At 58.0% G+C, this 12,380-nt stretch overlaps 1 protein-coding gene across 3 annotated transcripts in view; it reads right to left on the minus strand.

The window, feature by feature from the left end:
* Nucleotides 1–12,380, minus strand: part of SH3PXD2A (SH3 and PX domains 2A) — a 246,719-nt gene that overhangs the window by 29,196 nt on the left and 205,143 nt on the right. For all 3 annotated transcript variants that reach the window (XM_082673397.1, XM_082673396.1, XM_082673395.1), the window contains 2 exons: nt 7,477–7,590; nt 3,121–3,204 (listed from right to left, as the gene is read on the minus strand). In XM_082673397.1, the coding sequence (XP_082529523.1) occupies nt 3,121–3,204; nt 7,477–7,590 (198 nt within the window). The remainder of the gene's footprint in view (nt 1–3,120; nt 3,205–7,476; nt 7,591–12,380) is intronic.

Genomic DNA, 12,380 nt, shown 5'->3' on the forward strand with positions numbered 1-12,380 from the left:
GGTTCGTGCAGGAAGCCATCATTAAAGTTTCCCTGGGCAAAGTCACTTTTGCAGAGAAAAATTACAGCCTATCTCTTGGGCAGATCAGAGGAGCCCTTCTCTGCCCCACGGCAGAGGACAGGGCCTAGACTGCTTCATGGGGGCCAGGCCCCAGCACCAGCCTCCCCAGTCCCCAGCGTGTGTGCTGAGGACAGAGCCCCGAGGGCCATGTAAGCATCCTGCCTTCCCCTGCCCCTCCTGGTGGGCAGAACCAGGGGTGTCCGTCTTACTCAGGAAGGCTGAGCTGCTCCTGCACGAAGCCCTCTTCGTGGTGGCCCTGGGGCTCATGGGAACGCAGATGTCTGGGAGTTTACGCTCCCAGGAAGAGAGCTGGCTGGCTTGGAGGCTCGTCCTACCCTGGCACCGTAGCTTCTAGGAGGTGAGAATTCAGAGCCCTGGTCCCAGGCAGGACAACTCCTCCAATTGGCCTGTTTGGGGGCTCGGTTTTCCGCCACGTTTGGCTTGGACGACGAAGGTGTGGGTTATCTCTGTGTGGCCGCGTGCCCTGTGGGTCTCAGCTCCCTCCTCACAGGTTTCCCTGGGGGAAAGCAGAGGCAGTCCCTCCACTGAACAGGGGCCACAAACCCCACCTTAGGGGGCCAGACAGGAGGATGCCCAGACTGAAAGAAATGACCTTGGCGGGGGGGAGGGAGCTGAGTCATTTGCGTTGCTTGGGGTCTCTAGAAGAGATGCCCCTTAGGAATCAAGTTGAGGGAAGAGGCCCAGGAGCTCTGGGGGCACCTCTGGGCTTCTGGGAGGCGCTGATGCCATGGTCACTCCGATATACCCTCGGAGGATGGTTGCCACCTCACCCCAGGGAGGGCTGGCCAGGCCGCCCACGGGGTGGGTAGGTGGCCGGGCCTGTTCTGGTTTTGGAAGCAGGGGCTGGAGAGCCCTGCAGTTTCCAAACCACAGACGCCTCCCCTTTCCAAACACTTTCCCCTCCGTCAGCAGTCTCCCTGGCTCCCCTCCCAGTCCCTACAACTTACCCAACCCCGATGCAAGAGGCTTTTTGATTCCAGAGGCCTGGTTGGCTCTGGGACTGGGGGAGTGGAGGCCCCGGGGAAGCACTGCTTTTCTCTTGTCTAGTTATATACGACCCACTGCCTGTTCCCCCCTCGTCAGCTCGGCTGTTTGCAGCGAAGTTTCTCCCAGCCAACTTCCTGCAAGTTTTTCTTGGCTGCCTGATTTAACTTAGCCCTAATTTAACTTAGGGCTAAGACTGGGAAAGGATGTTGTTTAGGTCTCTTATTCAAGAGAGAGAAGTCGTGGGCCCGCATTTGCTTACATATTTACATATGTGTGGCTGGCCATAGAATTATGCATTCAGTTGGGTATCTGTGTCTACTTACATCATGTTATGTTTAGAATCGTAAATACTGTTGCCGATATACACGTGGTATAGGAGTTATGTATACGAGACCGCATACGAAGCTATACGTGTACTTGGGGGGTGGCTGCAGAGGTGTACCTACGATGTGGTTGTGTGGATAATGCATCTGTGACTGTGTAAATAGTGCAAACGTGGAATGGTCTACGTGAGGGTGCGTAAGTGTGTACTGTGAGTGGCTGTGTGCACGGGACCGCAGACGTGCAGCTGTGTAGGGCCTGGAGGGGCCAGTGTGCTGTGGCCACGCCCGTGGCTCTCAGGGTTGTGTGCCGGCGGTCATGCTTCACCGATTGAAGTGTCCGAGAGGCCATGTGGTCGTGGAGACAGAGGTGTGTTTGGGGTTCAGTGTGTGATGGTGTTTGGAGCAGATGTGGGAGGGGATGGGGACAGGCCAAACCTTCCACCCTGCTCTCTTTTTCCAGGCCAGGGTCCCACTCTCCTTTGCTGCCAAGGCTCAGGGCCGCTTCCCCGCCTGGCCCCCAGCTATGCTGCCCCACCCATCCTACCTCTATGGTGCCTTTGCTTCACATTCAGCCTGTTCTCTCTGCTTCCACGACTTGGCCCCCTGTCCTGTGCCAGCACCCAGGGTCCACCCCACACTCCACCCTCGGGACAAGCTGGGCCCCTCGCAGCCCGTGCTGAGCCTGATGCAGAGCCAGCCACGGGCGGTGGCCACCCCTGAGTCCAGGCTTGCTGCTGCCTGGGGCTCGGGGCAGATACCAAAACAGGGTCTCACAGTCGTTCAGGAACAAGCTTTGGGGGTAGGGTGCGAGTCATGGGGCATCCCTGCTAATTCTGGAAAAGCCAATGCTTATGACACCCTTCCGGCTGTGCCGTCACCGTCCGGAACACATACCCTCCACTCTCCTTGAGGCAGGAGAGATGGGCCACCCACTGGCCTTGGGGCTCTGGAGGTGTTTAGAGGTTTGTTCAGAGGCCTGCCCCTCATTTCCCTGCCTCACAAGCTCTTGGATGTTGGAAAGGCCCTGGACTGGCAAACGCCTTGGTTCCTAATCAGCGTGTATGGCAGGCCAGGGGCTTCCCTGGAATAGTCTTGATCAGGCTGAAATCCCAACAGCTAGTGCTGGGGCTGCTGGAGCCCCCAGCTGGACCTGACCCCACCATCAGAACTTGTTGAGGCTGTGCCCTGGGGCCTGGCTGTGTCTGGATTTTGCTCCTTCTCTAGTTTCCCTGGAGCTGGCTGAATGAGGAGATTGTGAGCTGCTCCTTCTTCCTGCTCTGTCCCTAAGTAATTGCTAGAATAGCTCTGGCCAAGGGAACCCTTTCGCAGAGGAGGGAGGCAATGAAGGGCAGGGGTGAGGGGACGGCCCAGGCAGAGACCCAAACACGCTCAGTTCTCTCAATCTGAAGCTTCAGGGTAAATGTGGCCTTTCTTAGAGTCCAGCTGCCCCCATAACCCTGTCCTAAGTCCCATGACCCCTGCCCCCAGGACGCTGGCCAAAGACAGAGCTGCCCCCATTCCGATTCCCAAGCGGCCCCTGCGCCCCCCTCCCGCCCCAACCCCCCCACCCCGCCGCCAGCTAGAGTAGGTGAGAGGAAAGTCTGTCTGGTGAATCTGGGTAAGGAGGCCACAGGGCAGAGAGAGGCAGAGCCCGGGAAAGAGGAGAAGTGTTAGTGAAAGAGAGAGAGGCAGCAGCTGTGGGTGAGGAGAAGCCGGCCCGCATCGTCACCTCGGCTGTGCTGCCTGTTGACCATCCCGCCCAGGGTCCACCGGCGATCCAGGCGCCGCAGATGGGCCTTGCGTCTCTTGGACACTGGTGTGGGAGATAGCGATGGAACACACAGCCGACGGGAACCGGCGGAGAGAATGGACATGAGGATGAGATGGGATGGGTGGGGAAGGGATGGAGGGGGGGAAGGTTCGCATCCCCAGGTCTTCACCGCCTGGACTGAGCCCCGGCGGTACATGCCTGCTGGAGGGGCGCGGATCTGACCAGTGGCGGCGCTGGCAGGTGGGGAATAACTCAACCAAAGCCACATTGCATGGGTTATGCCCCCGAGCCTGGGAGGGGCTAGGAATTTAGAATCCCAGCAGCTGAGAGGGGAGGAGGAGCCTTGGCTCCAGCCCAGTGCAAGGACGACCCTTGGTTGCGGCCCTAGGGGGAGGACATGGCTCCCACCATTGCTGGGCAGTGATGGTTCCCAGGAGGGTGTGCCCCACTCTCCACCAGGGCTCACATCCACCTGTTCCCCTGCCCCCACTCACTCAGCAAGTCCTGCTTGTGAACCTGCCACCACGAGCCAGGCACTGCGGGTGGAAGAATAAATGTGCCCAGCAGAGACTTGGGGTCTCTTCCTTGGGGGGCTTATAACTCTCACCATCCTGGGTTGGTTTATGTCTTTGCTTTTTCAGTCACCCCCAGTGGATCAAGTCTGTTGAGGGCTAAGACTCTGCATCTCTGCGTCCCCAGGGCCTGGCACGGAGCCTGGCACGGGGCTGATCCTTCAGAAATGTTGCTGGGTGAAGCACACACAGTAGGATGCCACAGGCCTTGGTCTGTTCCCTCCCCACATGCTACCCACTGTTTCTGACAACGGAGGCCCTGCCGCCCAGCTTTTCACGGCTCCACACTCCTCTCATCTGCACAGGTCTTCTGACTGCTATGGACCAGCTCCACGTGCCCCCCGCCTTCCTATGGGACGCCCAGGTGCATCAGGGGCCCCCACCTCCTGGCACTGCAGAAGGAGGGTGCCAGGCTGCCCAGGTCTGGGGGAGGGAGGCCAGCACTTAAGAGTCAAACTGCCCTGACACAACTGAGCCACATCCCACCAGGGCCTCCTGGGAAGTACTTATTTTTCCAGAGGGAGAAGAGTAGCCTGTTTGACCTGCTTCTTGTAAGCAGGAGGCCTGGACAAAAGGTTAGGGGTATGGATTCAATCCAGGCTGCACTGCCAGGTTACTGTGTCACCCTGGCAGGCTGCCATCCCTCCCTAAACCTCTGTTTCCTCATCTGTCTTTGGGGTTGACACCACCTGCCCTGGAGTGAAATAAGACAGGGACTGGACAGGCTCTGTGGAATGGAGATGAGGTCCTGTGTGAGGTCAGACTGGGAGGAACCTGGACAGCTGACCTCCTGCGGGTGCGTCCACCTGGTTTCTCTGTGAGCAGAGGAGCTTCACTTCAGCTGATGCCCCGCCTGGGGCCACCCTAGCAGTAAGTGACATTTACCCGGTTTAAACCAGGTACGAAGACCATCTCACTGGAGCCTCACAAAAGCCCCACGTAGCTGGCACTCTCCCCATTCTAGAAATGGGAGGCCAGAGGCACAGGGGTGTTCAGGAACCCTCTGAGTCACACACCTGAGCGTCAAGGCAGCACGCAAATCCACGCAGTCTGGCTCTGGAGCCTAGACTCTAGACCCTGCGCCCTTTAGGCACCAACAGTGGAGAATGCCTGGACCCTGGGGCCAATGCCAGCCCAGGGAGAAAGGCAGGTCATTGCCAGTGGCTGCAGGGCGCAGGGCACAGGCAGAGACCCAGGTTTGGGGCTTGGCTCTGCCACTAACTGCTCCGGGGACTCCGTGGAGGTGACACCCCTCCAGGCCTCCGCTTCCTCACCTCTGAGGCGATGCTCCTCACGGAAGCACCCTGCCATCGTCGGGCCTGGACCCTCCTCATCAGCAGTGGACAAGGGGGTCTCAGCCTCCACCTCGGCCTTCCTGCCCCCTACTGAAACGTTTCTGCATTCTCCACAGCACACCTGGCTTCAGGAGAAACATGAACATATGCCAGAACATCTGATGACAGAAATAAACCGAAACAGCCTCTTTTCTTCCTGAAGCAATGGAGCATGAGCTGTTAGGGAAGCTCTGATGGGACGAAGGCTTCCAATTTCTGCCTGTAGAGCTCAGGGGACCTACAATGGGATGGCAACAGGGCTGGGGTAGAGATGGCCAGAGACGGGACCAGGGTGGGCTGATCTCTTAGCCACATGGCTGCCCGTGCAGAGACTGGCGGACACACCACAGCTGTTGGGCCTTGGGCTGGGGTACTGAGTCCTGAGCCCTTCTGTACAGCTGCGGGGAGATGCCCACGATGTGACGATGGGACTCACAGCTGCCCAAATGTTGCCAGGGGTGCTGGCACACAGGTCCTATCAAAGTGTGCAGAGGAACCTCTCATCAGGAGGTTCACCCTGAGCATACACGCGCACGCGCACACACACACCCGCCCCCGCCCCTGCTTGAAGGCGGACCCTCCACTGGCTGCCTGGTTCTTACTCCATCGAGGTCAAAATTCTCTATAACCTGTTACTGCTTGTTCTGTGCAAAGCACCCAATCTCTCTTCAAACCAGCCTGGCGGCGTCACTGCCCACGCACCTCTCAGGCTCCTTCCTACCCACTTGGTGTCCTGGTCCTCCAGCATCTACCTGACGTCTCCACTCTGACTCTCTTGGCGTCACCTTTTCAGGTGGGGCTCCAATTCCACACACACAGACACACATACACCCTCCTAGAATTGCTCACAAGAAAATGCTTCACGGAGAGGCATGCGGCACGGTGGGAAGACCACTGGCGGAGGAGGCCGACCAGGGCTCAAGCCTTATGAGGACAAATACATATCTAAATATTTGCAGCCTCAGTTCCTGCATCTGGAAAATGGAGATGATGACAGAGCCTCCCCAGGGTGGTGAGGGCATTTCAAGTACCAGGGCAGACACCTAGGAGTGAGTGAGACCTCAGTACACTCTAGGGATTGTTATTTCTGAAAAGCCCTGGGATACCCCCCAGAAGGTGGAACTGGATAGGAGGTGAGGCCTGGTGACTGCAGACAAAACAGACCGGACCCAGCTCAGGAGCTACGACCCTGCACCGCTGCAGAGGTGCGAGGGAACCAGAGATGAGATGGGGGACAGGCTCAGCCCCTGGGCTCGGGGAGCAGCCAGGAAAGGCCGAGCACCTGGCCTGAACATGCCAGCCCTTCTCAATGGGGCCTGGTCTCTGGAAACCTGTCACAAGGCAGACATGCACTGCAGGGGCTGCAGTACTGGTCAAGGGACTGAAATACAGCATTTACATGGGAGGAAGGGCGGGGCTCCGACTGCCTGCCGAGTAACCGACATTTGCGGGAAGGATGAAGACGGAGCTGGGGCTTGGCAGGCCGCTTATTCTGGCCTGGGCAGTGTGGAATGGGGGGTGGGGCAGGGGCAGGCCTGGAGGTGGCCTGAGCCCCGGGTGGCAGGCACGCATCCCCCTGGCTCTCAGATGTGCCCATTTGGACGGTCTCCACTGACCGTTAGGGCAAGCGTTCCCGCTGCCAGAATAAGGGAGGCTTGGAAGTGACTAGGAGCAGGCAGCCGGGAACAGGGTGGCTCAGACTCGCCGGGCTCTGGCAGCCCGCTCTGGGGAATACCCAAGTCCATGGATAGGCTGAGCAGGCCAGTGCTGGCTGGGGTTGGGAGGAGGGGAGGCTCCTTGAAATGCACTGGAGAAAACCCCAGAAAAACCTCACCAGGTCAGAGCTAATGAGAGAGGCTGACGGTGCAGGGCTGGAGCCATCCCTGGGTTCCTGCAACACTGAGAAATGATTCACAGACCTGCCCTCCACATCTGCACCCCTGACCGGGATAAGAGGCACCTGGAAGAGAAGCCTCTGAACAGGCTGTACACGGCAGGAAGTTGTGTGCACAAAGTCCCTTTGGGGTCGTCCCTGTCGCAGAGAGCACAGTGTGGGGTGAGGGGGGCAAAGGTGGATCTCTGTGGGGACCCCCAGAGGAACCCAGGCCTGCTGGTGGGGAGAGGGACCAGCCCTAAAGTCGTTCTCCCCAATCTCTGCCCCAAAGTTGCCAAAGCCTGAGATCCACACCCCACGGGAATCTCCCCTCTAATTTTAGCCCCATGTGGGACCAGTAAGGACAGACCTGGCACAGGAGGTGAGCCTGTGGGTTGGCCTCAGTGACACGGGATCCTGGGAGACGCAGGGGGGGAAACATGATCCATATCGTTTTAGAGCTTCTGATGGTCTTAGGGAGAAGGGTGGGAAAGTTGCATCATCTCCCCGACCCCTTGAACCCACAGGAGCTTACCTTCCCCAGTCTTGGAGGTGTTGATATCTGAGTCGTCCCGAGTACCATTCTGGGCCTCCAGGTAGGTGGCAGGGACCCAGCCCTGTTCCTCAGAGGTGCTCACGAACCACCAGCCTGCAGTGGGGACGGGAGAGCAGCCATGAGAGCCCAGCAGATGGCAGAGGTGGACGGGGCCAGGACGAGGAGGGAAGGAGCAGTGTGGAGGGGAGGGTGCAGAGCCACACCGCCTGGGTGCCTGGCAAACGTCTTGCCCACCTCCAGCCTCCTGGAGCCCAGCCTCCTCGCTGAGAAAGAAGAAAGCAACACACTCCCTGAGAAGAGGGCCTGATGGACTACCATCCACTCACACAGACATCTGATAACAAAAAAACCTGAAAATGAAATCGACACAATGATATGCCCAACACGTGAAAGTTACCTTGCAGGAAAGGTCACGGGAGCTCTGACCAAACACAGAGATGGTGTAGGGTCCTTCAAGCCCACTAGGACCACCGGTGTGACCCGGAGTTGCACCACTTTCTCTGCTTTTAAAGGCACCAGGGGGTAAAGGCCTCACAGATACGTTCTAATGGTCACTGCTCCTGCTTCCCACCTCCGGTCAGTGGTGTTTTCACATCAGTGCTACTCACAGCTGCCCTTCGGTATGTTGACAACTCAATCGCAGTGAGTGGGCACCACACCCTTGAGTGACCCTTGAGGGTTGTGGCCAAGTGATAACGCCTCATTCATTTTCTTTCCCCTTTGCTGGCTTGTTCATTCATCATTCAAACAAACGCTGAGCAAAGTACTCCAAACTTGGTGGCACAAGTTCTCTTTTCTGTCCATGACAGAGCTCAGCATTTCCAAACCTGGACTGTAGCCTGTCAGGAGACCCCAGGGTTCCTCCCTGGCCAGCACTGAGGCCCCACCACCACGTGGCCACAGCAGTGAGTAGCTGCCCGAGGAGGGGCACAAGGGGACCTCCAGGCGCTCCCAGCTGGGCTTAGCCCTGGGAGGTGGTGGAGGCTGCCTGGGGGCTGCTGTGACAGCAATGGAGACGGACGGAGGACAAAAGTCCCACCACTGCACAGGACCTCCACACCCAGGGTCAGCACCTAGGTCTTCAACTTCTGATGCCCCACGTCACAGGCCTAGGAGAGCAAACAGCCTGTGGTCTAGTCTTGAATGCCCACTGCACCCCACCCTTTCCAGGAAGTTCCACAACACTCTGCGAGCAGCTCTGCAAAACCTATGAAACACCATGACAGCTGTGTGATACCATAACGTTGGATACATGTCCTTATACGTTTGTCCACACCCACAGAACGTCTAGCACCAAGAGCGAACCCTAATGTAAACTAGGGACTCTGGGTGACTAGGATGTGTCAGTGCAGGTTCATCAGTTGTAACAAGTGCACCACTCTGGTGCAGGGGGTTGAGGATGGGGCAGGCTGTGCATGTGTGTGGGCAGGTGTATGTGAGACACCTCGGTACCTTCCACTCAATTTTCCTGGGAACTTAAACTGCTCTAAAAAAACCAAAGTCTTCAAAAAAAAAAAGTTAAAGAGAAAGTCTCAGACAACGGTCTGGACTTCTGTGGTCCAGCCCTTAGCTTGGTCACTGCCCCTCCGGAACCTGGGATAGATGCCTTCTTTCCCTCCCTCTGCCAGATTCAGGTCAATTCCCTTGTCCTTCCCCAAGTGGGATGGGTGTGGGCCACCTTCACAACACCCACGGCCACGTGCACCCTCTGGGCCTACCTGCCTGGGGCAGCACCGCCATCCTCCCTGACGCCCAGGCCACAGCGGCACAGCTACTCAGGAGGCTGTGAATGAGAGACTCCAAAGAAGCCAGAGGGGTCTCTGCCTGGGATGCCTTCTCCCCTTCTCGCAGGCTCTGCGGGAACACTCTCAGGAATCCCAACAGTCTGTGCCAAGAGGCCCCGGGCCCAGTGTTCTTTCACAGAGCCCGACTGGAGGTCACGGGACGGAGCTCCCGACCTCGCAGAGGCTCCTGCCCTGCGGCCCTGCCTCCTAGGCCACAGGAGTCGTTCTGACTGGTCTGCACTTCCCCGGACACTGTAATGGTTCAGGGGCTTTTCCAGGAACCGACATGGGTGCTCTGGCGACCTGAACCCTAAATCCCACGTTAACCAGGAATCGCAGGGGTGTGTGGGAAGAGACGTCCTGAGGGTTAAGTCAATAAAACAAAATCAGGAGATGGAGAAAGTCAGCCTTGACCATCACTTGACCCTGGGGCGCAGGTGTGCTAAAGCTAGACTGCCCTGTTGGACTTGCTAATTACAGTGAGCCAGTGACCTTCCTGGGCTGTTCACCTGAGCCAGAGCGGGTTTCACTCACTCACTAATGCCACCCGTACCCAGCAATCAGCAAGGTTCATAATCGAAGGTCCACCATCATGAGTCAAGTCTGGAGAACAAAACCCAAGCCCACTGGGCACCTGCCACCACAGATTTTGGCACGTAAGGATGAAGCCCTCTGAGCCACTCTGGGTCAGCGGTCCCTCCCCGACCTCCCGCTCACAGGATAAGCTCCAAGAGCCCCAAAGAGCAGGCACCACAATTCCCAACTTGGAGTCACTTTTGGGAGGGTCTGGAAGGCTGAGGCTCTCACATGCCTGCCCAGGTCCAGGTCCCAATGCCAAAAGCTCAAAGGTTTTGGTTACCACACCCTCCAGACCCTCCCCAAACTGTGTCCGGGGAGATGAAAGACCAGTTCCAGCCTCCAAAGCCAAGCCAAGCCAAGTCCCGGTAGGCCAAGGAAGTACCCTGAAGGCCTAGTCTCAAAGGGAAGCTCTTCTTCCCAGGAGAGGGTTTCCCCAGGATGGGCCCAGGCTGGGGCCAGGGACCTTATCGTCATCAGACAGAACAGGGATGTGCCTGGAGAAACCGTGGAGCTTGGATGCATGTGTCTCGTGGAGGATTTGCCAAGATCTCTCCCATGCCCAGACCCTCTCAGCCTCTCTTTCTACACCAAGGTGTGTCCACCGCCAACTCCACCCTCTGAAACAACCTACTTGCTGTCTCAGTGGGAGCACAGTCTTTCCTTTCCTTGTGTGACCCCATGGCTTCCCAGGAAAGAAGGCGACTTGGTGATCTCCTGGACGGCTGGGCTGACTGTCTCCTAAGCCCTCCCTCTACTTCTGGAATCTGGGCTCCAAAGTCATCCTCAGCAGAGGTGAAGGAGGCAAGTCCCGCCATGGGTACCAGGAGGGCTTGCAGGGCATTTCTCCATCAGTCCCATCCAAGCTTGTCTGTGTCCTCACACGTGTGAAGCAAGCCCACCAGCCTGCTGACCTCTTGCTGTCCCCTCTCCTGACCTCTTCCCATGGCCATCTCCAGACCAGGGCCCTGCATGGACCTTTCTCCTTGGCTCCAAGGGCCTCATAATCCCAGGATTTAGGGCTCTTTTCTGCTGGTGGCATCGTTTCCCTTCCCTCCTAACTTCACCCTTTGGGAACCTTCCATGTACTTTCTGCTCTCTCCCTCCCCCCAGGAGCCAGAGATCGGTGATGGAGGGATGGATCTGGACTTGTCTGTGCAGAGAATCTCCCAGGGGCAGGACAGGGCTGGCCCTCCTCCTACCTCTGTTGCATAGGCCTGGCACTCAGGTGAGCTGGGCAGGGACTTGCTGAGAGGCCCAGAGTGTGGCCGAGGTGCCCAATGGGCAGGGCGGCACGATGGTCTGTGCCTCACACCACCTGGGTGCCCCTTGGAGGTGCCAGGGCTGTCTCTGAGTCCTTCCCACCTCAAAATCTCTGTTGCACCACAAGTTTCTATGGAGCGTGGGCCACATTACTGGCTGCCTGTGACCATCGCACCCCAGGGCAGCAACTTAGGATCCTATTCTCCTGCTGCACTCCCAAGACTTGGGGCTGAGACTCTCAACCATCCTCACGGCTTTGTGGACCTGCCGACCTTGCCCGAGAACACTGGCCTGGACTTCCACTCCAGCCCTGACACACGCAGAGCTGGGCTGTGTGGCTTCGAGTCTCAGGTCCCTCCTGCACCAGGCCCTGCAGAGAAGAGCTTGCCACTGGCTGGGCTGTAGGCACCTCCGCAAAGCAAAGGTGGACAGGCTCAGTCACCGCCCAGGCAGGCGTGGCTGAACAGGGGCAGAGGTGCCTACCTAGCTATGCGCAGACCTCCTGGGAGCCCTGGCGTGAGTCACACAGTTGGGCCTCTGGGGGAGGCTCCCGGGGCCGGCACCCACCCACAGCTGCTGACAGGCCTCTCCCAGATGCCAGCAGCTCAGACGTCAAATGCTGCAACTGGGGCTCCTGACCAAGGTCACCGCTGCTCCACCAAGGAGCAATTAGGGCCTGAACCACCGTGGGGGCAGCCTAGCTGGCCAAGAGGACTCAGGCGTCAGCCAGCCCTCGGGGCTCCCACCGTGGGGGCAGCCTAGCTGGCCAAGAGGACTCAGGCGTCAGCCAGCCCTCGGGGCTCCCAGGCTCCCCTCCAGCACACACCGTGTCCTCATGCCTGCAGAGCACATAGGGGGAGGTAGGTTCTGTCCACACACACGCGTGGACGGCTGCCTGTGCACCTGGAACAGAGGTGTGTCTGTACGTGCATCACATGATATGATTACAGTCAGACGCTGAGAAGAGCACGCTGTCAGGAGCTAACATGACACACATTACCTGATTTCATCTTCAAGAACCTTACATTTTACTATCGTCATCATCCCCACTTGACAGATGTGGAAACTGAGGCAGAATAGATCACAATTAGGAAGACGCAGAGCTGGACTCAAAACCAAGCAGTCCAGCTTCACGACCCATATTCTTAACCACCAAAGAAGTGGAGTAGGTGCACATCTGTGGCACGCAAGAGCTCAGGGGTGACTCCCTGAGAACGAGTGTCCCTGAGTCCTTGTGCTTTATATATGTGCCACCTGTGA

The sequence above is a fragment of the Grampus griseus genome (genome assembly GCF_964374135.1).
Source record: "Grampus griseus genome assembly, chromosome: 16".
In the NCBI taxonomy this organism is placed as follows: Eukaryota; Metazoa; Chordata; class Mammalia; order Artiodactyla; family Delphinidae; genus Grampus; species Grampus griseus.